General features: G+C 34.7%; 3 protein-coding genes across 6 annotated transcripts in view; all 3 read right to left on the bottom strand.

Moving 5' to 3' along the window:
- The window catches only part of LOC130826219 (peroxidase 5-like), a 2431-nt gene extending 1651 nt beyond the window's left edge, over positions 1 to 780 (bottom strand). The window contains exons 1-3 of the mRNA XM_057691805.1: positions 496 to 780; positions 170 to 361; positions 1 to 84 (exon numbers count right to left, since the gene is read on the bottom strand). The exon at positions 1 to 84 is cut by the window's left edge and continues 82 nt beyond it. Of these exons, the coding sequence (XP_057547788.1) occupies positions 1 to 84; positions 170 to 361; positions 496 to 723 (504 nt within the window). The 5' untranslated portion in view covers positions 724 to 780. The remainder of the gene's footprint in view (positions 85 to 169; positions 362 to 495) is intronic.
- A 2648-nt stretch (positions 781 to 3428) lies between these two features.
- On the bottom strand, positions 3429 to 6245 carry LOC130825810 (peroxidase 5-like). Its single transcript, XM_057691235.1, has 4 exons — positions 5946 to 6245; positions 4817 to 5008; positions 4463 to 4628; positions 3429 to 3993 (listed from the first exon to the last, which is right to left on the bottom strand). The coding sequence occupies exons 1-4, from the start codon at positions 6186 to 6188 to the stop codon at positions 3581 to 3583; spliced, it is 1014 nt and encodes a 337-aa protein (XP_057547218.1). The 5' UTR covers positions 6189 to 6245; the 3' UTR covers positions 3429 to 3580.
- A 2492-nt stretch (positions 6246 to 8737) lies between these two features.
- On the bottom strand, positions 8738 to 16102 carry LOC130825375 (uncharacterized). 4 transcript variants are annotated; one of them, XM_057690563.1, is made up of 7 exons: positions 15892 to 16102; positions 15619 to 15693; positions 14269 to 15175; positions 10927 to 12461; positions 10634 to 10753; positions 10158 to 10329; positions 8738 to 10079 (listed from the first exon to the last, which is right to left on the bottom strand). In XM_057690563.1, the coding sequence occupies exons 3-7, from the start codon at positions 15104 to 15106 to the stop codon at positions 8977 to 8979; spliced, it is 3768 nt and encodes a 1255-aa protein (XP_057546546.1). In that variant the 5' UTR covers positions 15107 to 15175; positions 15619 to 15693; positions 15892 to 16102; the 3' UTR covers positions 8738 to 8976. The 4 variants fall into 4 exon arrangements, with proteins under 4 accessions (XP_057546546.1, XP_057546547.1, XP_057546545.1 ...); XM_057690564.1 differs by having other exon boundaries at positions 14269 to 15169; positions 15892 to 16090; XM_057690562.1 differs by lacking the exon at positions 15619 to 15693.
- Positions 16103 to 20000: the final 3898 nt, after the last annotated feature.

Below are 20000 nucleotides of genomic sequence, written 5' to 3'. Positions count from 1 at the left end.
AGGGACATTCTGTAGCACTTCTGAAACTAAGGATACTCTGCCATCTCGTCTTCCTGCTGGAACGGTGTATGTTGGTCCTAATGTCTGTTCAAAAAAACATGTTGGTAATTAGTGACTAGACAAACAGACAAATACATCTTTTGTAGGTAAAAGAATAATTCCTACTTACTAAGGCTACACTGTCTCTGGCCGCAAAAGCTAATATGTCTGCACATGATACTACCCCGTTACATTGAGCTTCAAGTCTAGTTTTTGCGTTGTCAATAACTTCAAACCCGCGAAGGCTTGGTTTGTTTGCCGGTGACTCTTTCTCGGCTTTGTTTGAGGGCGTGGAGTCGATGAGGATAGATGCATCACATCCCTGAAAAAGAGAGGAGAGTCTACTTAGGACATGTTTTGCTTTTCATAGCAAAACAACTTTTACCATGTGAGATTTTTACATTTTAAATAGCAAACTCTAAAGGACAGAAAGAGTATTATATATTTGCTACTTACTCTGACAAAACAGTCATGAAAGTGCATTCGAACAAGACCAGGGGCAATGCCCCTATCTCTGAAAAACGCTTTCCTTACTTCCTCTCGCACAATACGCTCAGCCGAAGGACATGATTGCCTATAAAACCCAACTTGAAGTTGCGCTTCTATTTGAACACTTAGACAAGACAGAGTAAAAATCAGAGCAAGAAGCATTCTAGCAAAAGGAATGTGCATTTTTAGGCTCATTCTTTCTCTTAATTACCTTGGTTCTACTTGGAGTATCTAATTATACAAAGTTGAGATCCTTTTATAATTATAGAACTTGGAATACAATGTCCACAGTCCACACTGTAAGACAGCTAATTAACTTCTGTAGACTAATCGCAAGCCATTTTTTGGATGGATAATAATATTTTTAAAGAGCAACTCTTTTATTACACCGTCACACCGGTTCAAAGTATCTTTTAAATAATTAAAGTGAGTGTTTTATGTAATCTGTTATTTAATGTTATTTTCACAAGTAAAATTTACGAGAAATAAAATAATGATATATTTTAGGTGGTGGATAGATTATTTTATTAAATAATAAATTTAATGGAGAAAAAGTGAAAATCATAAGCATTATAAAATATTAATTTAAATTAGTAGAATACATATGAGTACAACTATTAAAAAAATGTATAAATAAAGTTAGTGAAAAATACATGAGAACCATAACCATTAATAAAATATTAAAATAAGAACAAACAAGGTTAATATATTGAAAGTTTGAGATGACCTGGCGACCACCAGATGTCGTCGTCCATCTCCAACTTTTGGTTGGCGACCAACTGTTCCATCGCCTGTCCATCGCCCTTCTCCGGCTTTTAAATGGCGATGATCATTTTGTCGCCTGTCTGTCGCCCATGGCGATGAGTACAACGCCGTCGCTTTTTGGCCATCGCTATTTCAACACTTTTTTGTAGGCACCTTAAATGGCAAATGAACTTTAAGTTCTGAAAGAGTAATATTTAAAGTGTTAATTTATACAAATAAAATAGCGTAAACGTCAAACAACTAAAAATAAATATTCTAATTAATTAATTTAGTTGTACTATTAAGTCGAACTTGACTCACAATAAAACCACTTTAAATGATTTTTTTTTTAAAAAAGTGTGGATGGAAGTAAAATGTTACAAATTAATTTGTGTAAAATGTTATGCACAGTATTCGAGCACGCGGATGCCTAATTTTATTGACTTATGTTCACAAGAAGCCAAATTAGTAATGGTAGATTGGTAGTGGTTAAAATTTGGTTGACTTTGTGACCAAAAGTCAAAATTTTCTGGTATTGCTAAGTTGTCATTTTTACTTGTTCAAAGTTGCATCACTTACAAGCCGGATGTTAAGAGCAAATAACCTTGAGATTAATAGATAAGGCAATTTTAAATAAAAGTACATCTTTGCACATTAGGGATGTGACAAATGAAATGCACATTTGATTGAATATCATTAACGTATGAATTAAAATTTATGCTACTCGATAGTCAAAATCGTATACCTATATTTAAATCAGATATGGTTAAGAATCAAATTTAGCTATTTTATAAAACTTTTTAGTATATTGAACATATTTGGTGTTAAGTATATAATTTGTTACTATTTACGATTTATAGTATCTCTTACCTCTACAGTTCAAATGTATTTGTTCAGCTTGCTTCTTTGGTTCCGTATAGAGGGTGATTATTGAAGTCCCAAATTTAATTTACTAATGAAAATGTAGCTTGTTTTATCTATTAATTTTGGGAAATGGAGAGTATTTATCACCTTACGGTTTGTTTGAATTTGTCAGAATTAAATAATGTGAATTTCAATAAAAAAATTAGTGTAATTTTAGTAAAAAAACCTCTTAATAAGTTTAACGGCTATCCAAGAAGTATTTGAAACATTTAGCAGACCAAAGAATGTTGTATTTTTTGATTAAATCAGATGAAAGATTCAAACATGAGTAAAAGCAAGAAGTTTTTAATTCATCAGTTTTGGACCATGTAGAACTTGCTAGCTCTTTGAACTTTGTTGGTACATCTTATCTTAAGTCTAAGTTTGTTTCTACTTGGATATTGGATAGTTTGGCAATTAATTAGTTCCTAGTACAAGACTTTTATTAAGGTTATAAGAAGTGATAACGCTAAAGAACTATGTGAAGATGAGACTTTACAAGGTCATTTGAGTAATTGCATTATGTATTAAAAAGCTGTACCAACACACCGCAACAAAATGGTTTATTCAAGCTTAAACACAAGCACTTATTAGAAATTCATAACACGTACGTGCCTTATAATTTTAGTCTAATCTACCTCATAGATTGTGGGGCGATGATGTTGAAAATACTTCACATGAAAGACAAGATCGTACATCGATAAAGTAATGGGTTATAGACTTGCATATATATTGAGTGAGCTAATCCTCCTACCACCATATGGTTTTGGGAAATAATGAACTTCACCAAGTGTATGTGCAAGTCAATGCTCTTGACCCATGGGTTTGGGCCCGAGCCCATGGCTGTCCCGTGTCCATATAAGTGGGCCACGGTGAGATTATGTGACGAATTATCACGGCCTAATAGATACCGTTCAATGTGCAACTTACCTAACAAATATAATCCCTTTGAAGTCTTTAGAAAATCAAATTCTTTATGAAAAAATTAAAAAGCTTTCTTAGTCATGACAAAAGTGTATACTCAAGAATACATAATCGATTATTCAGACATTTTTTCTCCCGTTGTAAAGATGACTGTAGTGAGATGTATTCTTTCAATTGCCGCAAGCCAACAGTGGCACATAATGTTCAATTTGACGTTAGTGTTTCTTCATGGTCGCCTCCATAAAGAGTTGATATAAAAGTGTTGAACGATACAGTGGTGATTTTACTACGATAAAGTTGTAAAATTATAAAGATTAATAAAGTTAAACTTTATTTATAAATAATAGTCGTATATCAAAATGGTACAAGTATTTCTACACAAGTACTAAAATAAAAGATGGAGGGAATAGGATTGATTTCAGAAAACAATACAAGAGCTTGATTAATATCATAGCACAAAACGGATCCATAGTCACTCCATTTAATTAACTACCCTACAATTTGCACGGATTTCCCCTTGATTCCCGGTTAGAACCTCAATCTGACCCATGGCGACCATAGCATCAGCAAACTTTCTTCCCCAAAGCGATGGATTTCTTGCATACTGGTAAACAAGTTTTGCAGTACTCGGGTCTGATAACAGTGATTGATCAGATGTAAACAAACCGCGGTTATTAAGTATGTTATTGTAGTATGCAGTATCAGAAACAAATGGGCTAACTGGATCCATCGGAACAATAATGTTAGCCCCATCATTTCCTGATGGACATTGCTGCTTCAATTGAGCTGCATACACAGAGTTCATACTGGGGTCTTGTGCTGTTGATATGCTGAAATTGTATAGCCGGCTGTTACTGAATGAATTACAGTGTGCGCGGCCTATTGTATGAGCCCCTACACACCACATTATTTATCAATTATACTTCATTATTATCCCAATGAGTTTCGTTTAACAGGGCCGTTCCTGAGTGTAGTTTTGAGGTGCAACCACTTAAGGCCCAACTTATGAAAGACCCAAATTGAATAAATACTTGTAATTAATAAATAGTATTTGCATAAGTAGCTTCTAAGACGAATCAAACTTGCAGCATTAAGTTTCTCAGTTAAGCGCATGACTATTGAACTACATTGTTGGAGAAAAAATAACCGAAACTTTAATTATATATGACCCATTTTATATTCTTCGCTAGAGCCTAAAAATTATCAGAAACGACACTGCCGCCTGAAGCAGGGCTTGAGGAGGGTGGGAAAGAAGGCAGACCAATACCCTCATTAGGAGGAGGTCGTGATTGAAAGGAGCCCCTCAACTCGAGTATTGTCTAAAAGTTGAATGAATTAATAGAATGAGTTTTATATGCATTACCTGATAGGATAACCATTTGATCTTGTGTCAATTTTTTGGCAGCAAATATTTTAGTCATGAGTTGGGCATCACCAAATGCTGGAGGCAAGTTCTTGATTATGTCTGAAGCTAGGGATATCCTTCCATCTCTTCTTCCACCAGGAACATCATAACCATATCCTCCACTCTATACATAAATAACCAAACACTTGTCTAATTAGTGTGTCAGCATCATCATTATCAACTCAATATCTCGCTCGAAAATAGGATCTAAAGTGAGAAAAAGTAATGGACAATCCATACTCGTATCCTCTCTAAATGTGTATTTGGACAAATAAGAAGCTAAGACTCGTTTTCTTTAACCTATTTACATACCAGTTCCACACTGTCTCTAGCAGCGTAAGCTATTATATCAGCACATGACACAACTCCGGGGCATATATCTTCAAGTCGAGCCTTTGCATTATCAATGACCTCAAATCCTCGTAGGCTCGGATTATTAGCCGGGTCATCTTTCTCAGCTTTGTTTCCTGGAGTTGATTCTAGCAGCACTGACGCATCACATCCCTACAAGTTTTGTTCATACAAAAATGTTAGATTTTCTATTTGCTATATGTACTGCTTAATTCAATCTTATGACCAAAAATGTGTCTAGTGATGGACATAGTGCATTATAGTTGATTAACATAAGAATGATTTAATTTGTTTCATTGATAAGAAATGTTTTAAACTTCGTAACACTTTTGGATTGTTGGTTGATTCAGTTGGTTTAATTTGTTTGACCAGCTGATAGTATTTTTTTAGTAGATTGTTAGGCTAAATACATAGTTAGCTGTATTAGTAAGTAAAATTAGTTATTAATTATTTACTTAAAAAGAAAACTATTTTTCAAATAATTAACTCTTTTTAGTTATATTTGACCGGTAAACAAGCTAAAACAGCTAAAACTCAAATAAGCAGACAAGAAAAAACTATTACCAAACAATTTTTTGTTTTTGGTTTGCAAGTTGTTGTTAAGAAATTTAATTAAGTACAAGTTGGTAAAACTTGTGGCCCTGGAGTCCTCTTATCATTAAAAACAAACAAAACCAACTAAATGAAAAAAGTTTGCATCTTTTCTCTAGAATTTGTTCACTTTTTGTCTTAGCTAGGGTGCCCATAAACTGACACTAACAAGCAACATCAAGCTTCAAAACAAAATTAGAAAGGTATAGTACAAGAACATATATAGAAGAAGCGGATATAATGGGTAGTACGGATAGACAAGTGACAACAAACAGCATTAAATAAAATTAAAAATCTAACAGGTACTGCAATAGAGAGTTAAAAATGAGCTCAGTCAATTTGTTGAGTAGTCACCTTCCACACACATAGCTTCTTCTAAGTTATTAGCGACATCACTTCTTTATTATTATTATTTTTTTCTGAATCTCCCTATGTGAGCAAAAATATTATATTTTTGGCTACAAAACACGGGCATAATCAATGATGAGAATAAACTTACTCGGACAAAACAATCATGAAAGTGCAACCTTACAAGGCCAGCAGCATATCCCCTATTGCTATAATATGCTCGTTGAACCTCATCTTTGATTATAAATTCAGCCATGGGGCATGACTGCATATAATACCCACGTTGAAGTTCAGCTTTTGAGACACTAATACTAATACTAAGGCTTAAAAACAACATAACTGAATAATATATACTATTTTTAGAAATTTCAGGACATTTCCTAATTTGGCTCATTTTCTTTAATTTGCTTCTTACTTACTTCTTACAATATCTGTTTACTTTTTTTGGTGTGGAGATGTTCTGTAACAATGCAGCCAATTTTATAGCAAAGCATGAACAATATAATATATTAAATTAATTAATTAAATTGTTGCATTAATATGATCTTAATTAATATAATCTGTGTTGCATGATATATGTTATACCATAGTGCGTTATGCAGAAGCATTAGACAGTCATTAGTGTAGTGTTTTAGAGTTTACACTTAATGGGTAAGATACGACAATGATTACAGGTTTGCCCAACTTCTAAATTTTTTAATATTTTATTCATTTTGTGGCCATTAACACTAACAGCCACAGGCATTCTAGCTGAGTAAGTGCTAACTAATGTACTTATTGGTCCATAAAAGGTGCTGTGCTTACGTATTAGACAGGAAGTGTCCACTGTGCTTTGACTTGCACACCATTTTTTTTATTTTATTTTTTTTGCATGTGACTTATACTAAGACTCGCAAAAACTGATCCGAGCTGCTAACCTCACTTGAATCGTTAATGTCAATCTAATATCAAAACTTTAAACATGAAATAAAGTGTATAATTAATCCATTAGCCGGTTTCATGTGAGACCGTCTCTCTAAGAGACGTATTTTAGGCCCAATCCATTAAAGCTTAATGCCTACTTACTGTATCCTTAATGCCTACTTACGGTACCCTTAAATGCCTACTTACAGTATCATTAATGCTTATTTAAATCATCCTTAATGTCTACTTACATCATTCTTAATGCCTGGTTACCGTATTCTTAATGCGTACCGCGTAAAGCGTGCAGTATTTACAATCACTTAAATGTCTACTTACAATATCTTTATAATCTCGCCCAATTAAAGATAATCTCGCCCACGAATTTGTGTTAATCCATTTAATTAAAAGAGATAACTTCAAGTCAGATCAATCCGTATACGTTCATTTAGGCAAATTTTCAGGATTTATGTATGAAAACTTAGTTATCAACAAGAATTTGTTTCATACATCAATTATTTTTATTATTACAAACTAGCTTATAAGTGGAAGAGCAACATAGAAGCATGGCAGCATAAGATTGATTTATATTAGAATTGTACATAGTATTGATAGCCGCCTTTGTCTTGTACTGAATGTTCAACCTTGAAGCATAACAAGCACTAACATTCGTGCAAATAATTTTCATTATTTGCAAATAAAATTTCAGATACATGGACGGTGGTGCAAGGCAACTTGAGTTTCACTTGGGAAAAGATAAAGATTTGTAATAAGACAACAAATGGATGTCAAAAGCTTCAAGAGATACAATTCAAAACGCTACGTAATATGAAACACATGATTATATTCCAATTGTTTTAGTTAATGTGCCAGCTCCTTCAATTATCTTATCTAAGCTTTTTCTGCCTCTGGAAGAAAATCTTTCTTGTACGGGCTTAGAATTGATCTTCTGTCACAAGGGTGAAAGAAAAGACATTAATCATTAGGCTAATTTATGTTTTACCAATTTATACAAAGACTTGATTCGCTTTGATTATTTAATGCCGCCTTGGTGAATGAGGTTTAGAAAAATCTTTTTGTTAAGTGATAAGTTAAATGCAAAACTTAATGTAATTTCAAAATGTATCATATATTTTATCACATCTCCTTACACAAGAGTATTATGGGCTATTAATGTGGGTGCAGCACGCACAAGCCCCTCTGCTTGCCTGACAAATATGATTTGAATTAGTAAACTTTCGTCACGTTGGCTTCTAATAGCGTATCAAATGACCAACTTAAATCAAAAACTTAAAGCTTAAAATCTCAAGATATATTGTTATGAATTCACATCTATTTCACAGTTTGAGATTGGTTGTAGAGTCTGAGGTTTGGACTATATGTTCTACTCTACAATAGTCAATAGTTAGATTTACAATACAGCTGGAAATGGATCAAATTCTGTAACATAACCCAGTTACTAGTAATTAATTATGTTTATGGGTCATTCATCCTTTAACCAGCAATTTTATACAATTTTTTTGCGCAATGGTTTCCTAATCAGCTACTTTTATTAGAAATCAATAATGCTGAAAACAAAATCGTTATTTAAATTAAAGGTTGTCAGATTGATTGAGGTGGCATGATTCAAAGAGCGTTAATATGTTTCTGATATGCTACTAGACTATAACAGGGAAATAATGGATTGAATTGAGTTTAAGCAATCTAATTGTCAACATACTTTTATAAATACTCAAGAACTGAAATAAACCTAACTCGATATATTATACCTAAAATCATCTGAACACCTAAATGGACGCATCTATACATGCATATGGCTATTTACGTAACATAGTGACAAATCAAGTCTTTTGAATTATCGCTAAAGTCAGATACAAATTAAGATACACCCTCCGCTTGAAGGGATAATAGCAAGACACAGTCAAAAACTAAGCTGAATTACTAAGAGGTGAATTTCCTAGATGGACGATGTTTGAACAACTCTTGTAGCAATGCCTACAGAAGTGAAGGTGAATTACTTAACCGTGTACCTATTATTCCCCATTTTAAATGGAAATTCCCTCGTTACTAAGCCAACGTGCATTAGCTTCGCATATTGTTATTCAAATCAGTGATATCAAATCCGAACCAGTTTCCACACAATCGAAAGTTTGATGATCCAAAAGGTGCAATAGCTTATGACAAACTTGGAGAGAAAGTGTATACTAACTAATTACAAATAGTTTGAAACCTGCGAGGAGAAGAAGATATCTGCGGAAGGTGTCAGTCGGTCAGCCGCGTTTTCAGACATCAGGGCTAGAAATGTGTTCCCAATCTGATGTAGAGGATTCATTGTCATACCAACCCTCAAGTACCTCAGTGCTCATCCTATTGGTCTTTAAGGTAGGAACATATGCTGCTTGTTCATCAACACCGATGTTGACACCATCCACATTTTCATCCTCGAGCAATTCTGGATACGGCCCAAATGTAGGTTTTTTAATGTTGCTTTTCTGTTGAGGCCCACCTATCTCTTTGATTCCATCCTCGGCTGTTCCACTTGATTGTCCCGGTATGGGATTATGGGTCATAGCGTTTGAGTGATCCATGCAACTTTTTATTCTCCGGAAGGCTGCCTTGCATTCGTTGGTAACGCCTAATGAGTTGAACATTTGGGAACCCTGGAAAGCAATTGTTTGAGCAGATGCAGGATCGTCGGTAACGGTAACGGTGTTTGAGTGATCCATACGGCTTCGAATGATCCGATACCTGTCCATAACAGAAGCCTCGTGTCCATCAGTAACACCCAATGAGTTGGACATTTGAGAATCCTGGAAAGCAATTGTTTCTTTGGGCACAGGATAATCAGCCATAGAGTCCGAACAATCTATACGATTTTGTATCATTCGGAACCTAGCCATAACAGACGCCTCATCATCATCAGTAACACCCAATGAGTTAGACATTTGGGAATCCTGAAAAACCTTGTCCCTGCTTGAGGAATCATCGTCTGGCAGATAGTTCTCATCTCCTGGTGACTGTGACGCTTCATAGTTCAGGTGATTGGAGTTGTCATCTTTACCTTTCAGGATTTGATATCCTCCAAAAACAGTAGTCGGCTGAGCAAGGGAGCCATTGTCAACATCGAACATACTCGAAGCACAATTATGGTTGTTACAAGGTTCTTTGCTCTCATAGTTCATAGCGTTGGAGGTATCAATACGATTCTTACGGATATGATATCTAGCGCCGACACCATTCAACTCTGGTTCTGGATCATGGAATACCTTGATGTGAGTGTGCTCGCCAGATGTAGAAGGCTTTGGACATTCACCAAGAGATGGGGAATCTTCTTCAACAGTTGCTAGTTTAACATCTGCAGGAACATTAGACCTTGCTAGGCTATCTGTGTCAGCAATATGCTTGCAATCAGTACAATTTCAAACTAGCTGATCAAGCACAATTAACTCAAGCTAAACTTTACCTTTTGTTCCATCATTAATCCTCTTCATCTCGGTCTTCATACGAAGAAAGCGAGCTTTAGCAGTCATGACACATAGTGAGGCTTCTGCTTCAAGCCATAGATTTTTATACAAAAGTTTCGGCTGATCTGTTTCCTCTTCTTGCAGATTCTCAGAAATAAGATTCTTCAGAGCCTGCATTAATTGCTTTTTATCATACAACACTCTATAACCCCAATACACTAAGTGGCTCCTGCCTAGGTGAGTTTGCAGGGTCAATTATACGCAACATTAACATTATAATAACGAAGAGGTTGTTTCTAATTAACCCTTGATAACAAACATCATCTACAACTTCCCATGAATCAGAAGCTTACATGATTATATAAGACATTTCCTATATAGTCCATTGTAATATGTAACCGAACTATAAATTTCTTGCTCAAAAAAAAATAACATCAGGTAAATTTAATTCCCCTTTCATTCTAAAGGCACATACCTCTGTCATATTAGCATCTCCAAATGGGAACTCTTCATCCTTGAAAAAAACATAATCCGAAAGGTCCTCAGTTCTTCCACCAAGCTTTAAAGAGTTAGCCAGCGTTTCAGCATCATTCACCTAAAACCCACACAAATAAGTAATTTGATTACAAAATACTGAACACCAACGATTGAATTTCAAGTTGTTTACTTTATTATATCCCGGGGAAAAACTATTGATGGGACAACTCAATCTTGAAAACGCTTCTTTCAACGTCAAAAAGACAAAACAAGAATGTGTGTACAACATACCATTTGAACAACAGGAAATTCTTTCTGGAGAACTTTATCTGATGAGGAAAGCAAAGGAGTAGGAATAGTCACTCCAGACATCAGCAACATAGAAGCCATAAGGTTGCTGATAATCTGCTTAATGCAAACAGTGTGCTTCTCTGCAACTTTAGCTTGACTGCTGAAACAGTGACTCCGAAATATTTCTGATAGACTCATCATTGTCCTCAGCAGCATGTTAACATCGATCCTTGAGTCTGAATCTCCACCAGCTGATTTCAAACTCATCTTGTTTCCAGGAAGCAGATTCGAAAACTTACTGTCAATGTTTGATGTCAAACCAGAAAGAACCTCTGCCACAACAGGAGTGTCATTCCCACCCTTTTCAGAAAGGAGTGCTTCAGAAATATGACTAGCAGATGAAAGTTCTCCACTCGGATTAGTTTGTGCAGCCGGAGAACTGTTGGGATCTAAATCAGATTTAGATTTCTTCTTCAGATTGCAGTCCATCATAGATGTGCGGGAATCATCAGAAAATTGAGGGCTACCTCCAGTATTGAGATCAAAGTGATAAGGTTTTGGGTTCACAGAACCAAAATCATCATAATCAATTGACGTACAAACAGTAACTGAAGGCTTCTCTAAAGAAACTGCCTTATTCAATTTTATTGAGGGGAAAAGACCATTATTCTGATGATCTTGAGAACTCAAACTTCTGGATTTATCTATTGTTTTCACAAGAACATCAGAATCCACATTTTCAGAGTGTTCAAACAATGAAAAACGATTAGAAGAGGATCCTTTCCAGCATGGTGAATCCTCAGCAGAACTATGATCATCAGAACCCCCAAAATGTTCTTCACCTGAATGTACAGCTTCAGCATCCTTAGCTTCCATATTTAAGCCATGTAAACTTGTGCAGTGATGTACTTGAGATGGAAATTTTATTTTCCCAGAACTACCCTTGTTATCAAGCCTACTATCAACAGTTTCTCTTATTTGGAGAGAGGTTGCTTCAGTGGTGGGAGTAGGTCTTCTGATTGTAATGCTGGAATGGCGTTTCCAACCATGTGGCGTCTGAGCCTCCATTTGATAAGATTTATACCCTGTAACTGATTTACTTTGGTCAGCAGCATCAATGCCCATGAAATTCAGTTTAACAGCTGAAGGAATATGCTCCACTGAAGGCCTACACCCACCAAATGTTTTTTCGGACACATCTTTGGGAAAAGAACTGGTCGTTGATGCACAGCCAAACATAGAAAATCCAGTGTGGCTGAAATGGTCCTCCTGTGAAGAACTATTTGCCTTTTGAGAACCAGAAAAACATGAAACAGATTCCATAACTGGTTCCTGAAAAAGAGGGCTTCCTTTAGAGACTGATGCAGACGCAGAAGTTCTCATTATAGCACATTTGGATGATGACATAAAGCCTTGCTGCTCCAAGCCAAGGCTGCCTTGGTTATAGGCTCCATCAAAAATATCGAAGCGTTTGTCCTTAACATTAATAGTCGAGGATCCACTGTGTAAATTGGAGTCCTGAGTTAAGCCAGTACCTGAATATAAGAACAAAAATCACTGATCACCAAGCAACAAAGCATCATTCTTCCAACTAAAGAACATTCTTCAGTTAAAAGAAAATGAAATGATTAATCATGACAAATTTAATCCATGTATCAACTTGCCAAAGAAATGCAGAAAGTACAAAAGTCTGCATGGTTTTTTACATCAAGGTACTATCAACTAAAAGTGCAAGCTGTTTATAAACCTTCTAGTTAATCCTTTCATTAACATGGAAAGTAGTAAAGCCAAGAGAAGTGCTTTGGCAAGTATTAACAAAAAGAAATACGACACAAATATATGGACCTAGTTAAGAATATGACAACTAATAGTGGACAAATGAAAGCAAATATGCACAATGTGAAGTTGAACAAGATTTTTCAACATTGAAGATGTACTCTAACACCATATGTTGAGATAAAGGCTTTGGCATCGTTGTTGTTGTAGATCTCTACACTAAGTCCTTTCCTCTCTTCACCCTAGTTCAGCCAAATCAATCATGACATACCGAAGATGGCACAATGAAGTGCTGTGCATATTATTAGTAGACAATATTGTATTAATAGACAAGATTAGACTTTAGAGTTGACTTTATTGCTAAGTCGAAGTTATAGACAAATACTAAAATCTTGAGGTTAAAATGTGAGTTATATGGTAAGGAGTTACCTATATGTAATTATTTTCAAGCACCTTCGGTTGATCTTTTAAAGGAATGAAGATATTGACCAAGATAAGACTCATAAGATCAAGGCTTGGTGGCTCAAATGAAGCAACTCGGGTATTCTATGACTCCAGAGTGGAGTAGCCCGAGCAACTATGCTAGGAACATGTGGGCACACATTGTAAAATAGAATTAGGAATCAAGATGCATATAAAAGGTGCATAGGTAAGAAAATTCAGAAATTTAGAGTACCCAGACTTTCAAAACAGTTTAGGGGCGACGGGAAGCCAAAGTTGCAAACAATCGCAGGAGCGAGAAATGATACTTAGAAAAAGAGTGGGCAAGAAGATAAGGGCCTACAACATTAGTGAAAATTAATAGAAGAATTGAACATAGAAAAAAACAATGCAATATAACAAGTCAATAATTGATATCAAAAATAAGAAGCCTAACAAGCATATATCTAGATGATCCACACAGAGTCTACCACATACGAATCAAAGCAAAGCAAACACAGCTGTCCAGGCGACAACAAATGCCCCAGCCACAATAATAGCTCGGATAGTGTAAAACAAAAGTCTCAACCACAACAATAGCTTGGATAATGAAAAATATGACAATATAATACAATGCAAAACTTCCTCCCTCCGTCCAACTCAAGAAAAGGAATAAAAACAGTCACATGCAGGGATGTGGCTTGGTGCCCAGACCACATCTAAGCAAATACTACAACATAATTTCCTATCAAACACCAATGCAACCTAATTTAGAAATGATTAGAAAAATGGTACAGCTGAATATAGATAATATTTGATTGCTTAGCATCTTGACTCAATTTTATGTGTGATTAAAGCAACATAATAGGATCTTTACTCAATTCAGAACCAACAAATTAGTTCAGATATTCAAGTCTACCATCCAACAGTTCTAGAGAAGATTTCCATATTTTACACCTTCCAATTGTTTATCCGTTCAACTAAACTGTGCCAGCAACAAGTTAACCCACAAGATAAAAAGAACAAAACAGCGAAAATGGAGCCAACCCTCCATAACAATAAGAAAAATAATACCAGAACACATGAATATGCAAAACACTTATACGCAGTCTATTTGAATATATAGGTAAAAATGGAGTGAAATACCTAGTTTTAGATGACTGTTTATCCTCCCATCATCAAAAAAGTGATTCTTGCTGCTCCCATCAACAAAAGGACGAACATTGACGTCAACAAAAGGTTTATTGATCTGGTCAAATAGCGAACCCTTGCTGCTGGGTAAATTTGAGGCATTTAATTCCTTCGAAATAAACCCTTGATCATAGTCCATCCATTTTCCGTGTTCACTGCCATTCAATCCACTCCGAACATAACCCCACTTTGATTTATATCCCCCATAATCAGGCATATTATGTGGGGGATTAACTCGGGCAGATCCACATCTATTAAAATGAGTAGAACCAGGGCACGACATCAAGTCATAACTCGGCTCACTACCAACCCCAACCCCCAAACTCAGAGACCCATCTTTTTGAGGTGGAGGAGGAATACATTGAGGATAATAAGATTTTGTGCCATCGTTAATATTTGAAGGCATGCAATCCGGATATGGATTATATGAGAAAGGATCATAAGCAGGCACATTAGTGGTAGTGTAAAAAACACTGGCAGGTGAAGTGCTTGATTGGACTTCTTGATACCCATACGTGTTCATAGCAGACGAATAATTGACATTAGTAGCCAGTGACTCCGTTGCTGTAAATTTTGAAGTAGAGGTTGAAGACGACGAGCTATTCCAAAATTGACCAGGAGCTGGGTCAAAGCACGCAATATACAATGGCATATCACTAGAATTCACAGATGGATTTGATGAATTTGGTTTTGGAATAGATTTATCAACCTTAAATGGTAGAGCTAAGGGTGATAAATTGGATGATGAAAATGTCCCTCCAAGACGATATGATCCCGACACTGACGAAGTCATCCTTTCTAATTTATCTTCAAATTGACACTTCTCTTAGTCTTCAAGTATATGATTCTAACCAAACTAAACCTTGATAGACACAAAATCAGGCAATGAATAATCAGAAAGAAAAAGGCAAAACTATTAACCAAATCCAGAAATTACAGCCAAAAAGAAAATGCAAAGAGCAAAAGAATAATCAAAATTAAAGACCTAACACCTGATGATTGAACAATAATCCAGAAAAACTCATCACTTAATTTTATGTCATCTTTAACCCCAATTCCCTTTTACTTATAGTTTTCACTGGATGTAATTCCATTGAGCTTGACAAACCCTAAATCCCACAAAATCATTAAGTAATTGATAATCACGAAGTAAACACAAACTTATCAATCACAATAAAATATAATTACGTACATCAAAATGTTTCAAAATCAAGATTTAAAAAGGCAAATTCAAATCGAAAGAACATAATGACACTTAATATTCGTAATTGAATGCTAACCCATAAAACCCATGATTTAATTTACCTTATCTTCAACCAAAATTTCTCCTTTTACTTAGGGTTTTAAGTATATGATTGATTTCATCAAACTGAAAGAAACCTATAATCCACAACAGTATATATTATCATAAAAAATTAGAAAGAGAAATATTAAGAACAAGATTATAAATCAAAAACAGTAAAAACGTAATCCTATTATTGATTTTTTTCTTAATCAAAATTGGTTCCAGTATAATTCCACGATTAACATTGATATAATTGAAAAAAAAGCCATGAAAATTAAGAAATTAGGAAATACCTGAAGATGATCGCTGCAATTAACAAAGCTAATTTAAAGATTTCACTCTCCCCTTTTCGATTCACTCTACGATGAAAAATAGCGTCCACTTTATACGTTTTTCATGTTGATTTTTTCTTGTGTGTGCCCCTGAATGTATGGATCAGATGTTTTCTTTAAGAACGTGTGAAATTAATTAAGTTGGTAGTTAGTCAATTTTACAAGCATGTTTTTGTTGTGATTTATTGATATCCTCTCTATTTAGCATGTTAAGGCCTATTTAAAGAATTATATTGTGTTGTGAGGGTGAGTTTAATATATTTACTAATAAGTATGGTAAAAGTTAACCGATTAATATGTAAATTATTTGATATCGACTATGGTCGACTCTAAATAGGGGCGAGCTACGTGTATATCAAAAGCCCATCAAAAAATATAATTTTTCTCTGTGGGGATTTGAATATATTTGTGAAAGATAAGATAGTTAACCATTAAGTTAGGTCATAATGTCTATATTTAATACAATGATTATTGTTTATAAACTATTATAATTACAATATTAAATTATGTTGTCCACAATTACACATTCACGAAATTAAAGTGAACTTTGAGTCATTAAAATTAGCTAATATTCCTAACTAATACTTCTTTTCCTTTTCTATGATTATAAATCTCCTAAATAAATGAATTTTTTATTTTTTTCTATTTGTTTATATTTTACTTATGAGTTTATTTGATTAATTTTATTATTGTTGGGTTTGAGTTAGTTGAAATTGCGAGTGTTCAATATATTTTTTTTTCATTTTTGGATAATAAATAAAATTATTCTATGAACTTATATGTGGTGTTTTTTAAGTTGTAATATTTCAATAAACTTTTCGATTGTACGGGGCTAATAAGTTCTTAAGTTGTGCAATCCAATTTGGGATAGAGAATGTCTGCAAGAAAAAAAGAGTTGAATGTGTTAATAGTGGGCGAAACAGAGGAAGAAGTCGAGGCCAAAAAGGGAGAAGTAGAAAGTTTGGTAGAGGTTCCGGTGAGTATATCACTTAACTCTGTTGTTGGGATCAATAACTCTAAAACCATGAATGCTAAAGTCAAAATTTAGGGTATTAAAGTAGTGGTTATGATAGACCCAAGAGTAATGCATAATTTCATTTTGCCATAATTAGTCAATGAACTCAAACGACTTATCACTTTTACTGGCGAATTTGGTGTAACCTTTGGGGATTAGAGAAACACGGATGGGGAGAGGAAGTTATAAGGAGATTGAATTGGATTTAGGGGCATTATGTATCATTGTAAACAATCTACCCTTAGAATTGCGCCATTCGAACATAATATTGGATATTAAGTTGTTAGCTAAACTGGGCACTATTGCCACCAACTAGAACACTCCAATGATCCAATTTAATTGGCAAGAGAGTAAGGTTAGTGATAAATATCGATACCCTCAAATTTAGAAGGAGGAAATTGAAAAATTAGTATCTGACATGTCGCAATTTGGAATTATACAACCTTCTCTTAGCCCATTTTTCAAACTCGTATTATTAGTGAAGAAAGATGAGTCATGGAGGTTCCTTGCAGACTATAGGACGTTGAACAAAGAAATTGTCGCAGATAAATATCTCACTGCTGTTATTTAAGAATTGTTAGATGAGCTTTATGGTGTTGGGTGTTCAATAAGTTGTGTTAAGTAAAGGCACTATATTTGAACTAAATTTTATTATACTCTCAACTAGGGGTGTTCAAAAATATTCGATTCCGAAAACCCGGTTTCCGATTTTTAAAAGCGGATAAATTACCCGGTTTCCAAAATTCGGATAATCCGGGTCGGGTACCCGGTTTTAAAACCGGGTATTCGGGTCGGATACGGATCGCGAATTTTGGAAAACCGGGTACCCGGTATCCGGTTTGATTTTTTTTTTTAATATAAAAAGAGAAAATTGAAAACCCTAAATCAGTTCTTCCTCCTTGCCGTCTTCTTCCTCCTTCTTTCGTGCTGCGCCTTCAATCTTCCTCAATTTTCAATTTTCACTCATTATCTTCAATTTTCATCTTCACTCATTTTCCCCCAAATCACAATCCAATTAAAATCAAAAACCCTAAAAATTGAACTCAAAATCAATTTCTGAAATCCAGATCTAGATCTACGATGAAACTCGTGGTGTTTTGAAGATCTTCTTGCCTTCTTCCTCCTGCGTTCTTCAATCCAGACTCAATCATCTTGCTTCTTCAATCTTCAGATCTTCTTCTTCTTCTTCTTTAGTTCTTCACTTCTTTAATTGGGTAAGTTTGTTTCAATTCATCACCATTCTTCTTCTTCTCCAGATCTTCTTATTTTTTTTCGCAATTTCTGATATTTGTCACTGATTTAATTTTTTAGCATTTTCGATTTTGTCATCTTAGTTCATCACCATTTTCGATTTTCTGATATTCATCACCATTTTCGCAAATTTTTCACAGATTTGGTACTTGTTTTTCGCAAATTTCAGTGTTTGCTATTTGGTACTTATTTTTTTTTTGCCCTTTTCGATTTTGTCACAGATTTATTAAGCCATTTTTGGTACTTATTGAAGATCTACATGGATTCATCACCATTTTTCGATATTTTGATTATTGTTTTGATATTCTGATTTTGGGTAGCCATTATAATATTTGATTCTCATATTTGTTCAACTTGTTCAATATTTTTGATGTATATGATGATGGTAGATTATATATAACAAAATTCTGCTTGTATATGATGAATTGATGATGGTAGATTCACTAGCTTGGTAATTTTGCTTGTATATGATGAACTGATGAATTGGTGATGGTAATTTAGAGCATACTGTCTTTACTCTTTACTCATCTCTGAAATAAAAAAAAACAAAAATTAACAAAAACCGGGTACCCGAATTTCGGGTACCCGGTTTAAACCGGGTCGGATCCGGAACTCAATTTTCACTATCCGGAAAATCGGGTACCCGGTTTTTCGGAACCGCGTCGACCCGGTATCCGGTTTTGAACACCCCTACTCTCAACTATTTTTACAACTCTTACACCTCTACTACTTGTAATTTTCTACCCTCTAACTTATCACTACAACACTTTAGAAGAGGACACTACTTGGAACCCTTACTTGCTCTCTTACTTAGTACCTACACTCATGCCATGACCACCTATTTATACTACTCCAATGGAGCTATCTAAGTACAAGATATTTTCTAAGAAAATTCTAGATTTAAGATATTTATACTTAGATATTTTTAGAGCACATTCTAGAGTTGAGATATTTTCTCATTCTCTAGATTATTATTCCAAAATATTTTCGTTCTTTATTATTCTAGAATTCTCTTGATCTTGGGCTTAATAGACTTAAGCTTGATAACTTGGGCCTCAGCGTTGATCATCAACAAGTTGTATTTGAAATCAGGATATGATAAAATACGCATGAAAAAGGAAGACATTCATGAAACGGTCGTTCGTGCACATGAAAGCCATTATGAATTTCTTGTTATGCTATCCGTATAAAAATGCCCACACTACTTTCTAATCACTGATAAATGAGGTGTTTAATGTCGATTTGTGCTTATTTTTTTGATGATATATTGATATATAGTCCATCGATAAGTAAGCATGCCTAACATTTATCGATAGTTTTAGAGTTATTAGGGCAACATCCATTGTAAGCTAATGCGAAAAAAAAATGTGAAATTGGTCAATAGCAAGTAGCCTATTTGGGTCATATAGTATCTCGGGATGGAGTGGCAGTTGATCCTGACAAGATGCGAGCTGTGCAAGATTTGCCGAAACCACGAAATTTGAAGGAGTTGCATGGTTTTTTGGGCTCATTAGGTATTGTTGCAGATTCATTCATAAACTATATTACACAAATTCTTGTAAGAGACCATCTCTAAATGGGCTGGTCCATATATTTTTAAAATATTGTAAGTTTGCATTAAGAATAATGTAAGTAGACGTCATTTAAGATATTAAAAATAGGCATTAAAAATACGATAACTAAGGATTAAGGATAATGTAAGTAGGCAGAAAAATATGATAAATAGGCATTAATTTTTAATGAAATAGGCTTGAGATACGTGTCTTAAGAGACTAGCCGATTATATTAAGAACCTTTAGAGCTC

Source organism: Amaranthus tricolor, chromosome 10, assembly GCF_026212465.1.
Source record: "Amaranthus tricolor cultivar Red isolate AtriRed21 chromosome 10, ASM2621246v1, whole genome shotgun sequence".
Classification (NCBI taxonomy): Eukaryota; Viridiplantae; Streptophyta; class Magnoliopsida; order Caryophyllales; family Amaranthaceae; genus Amaranthus; species Amaranthus tricolor.
Note: the sequence above shows the minus strand (reverse complement) of the source record. Positions and strands in the feature narration are given on the sequence as shown.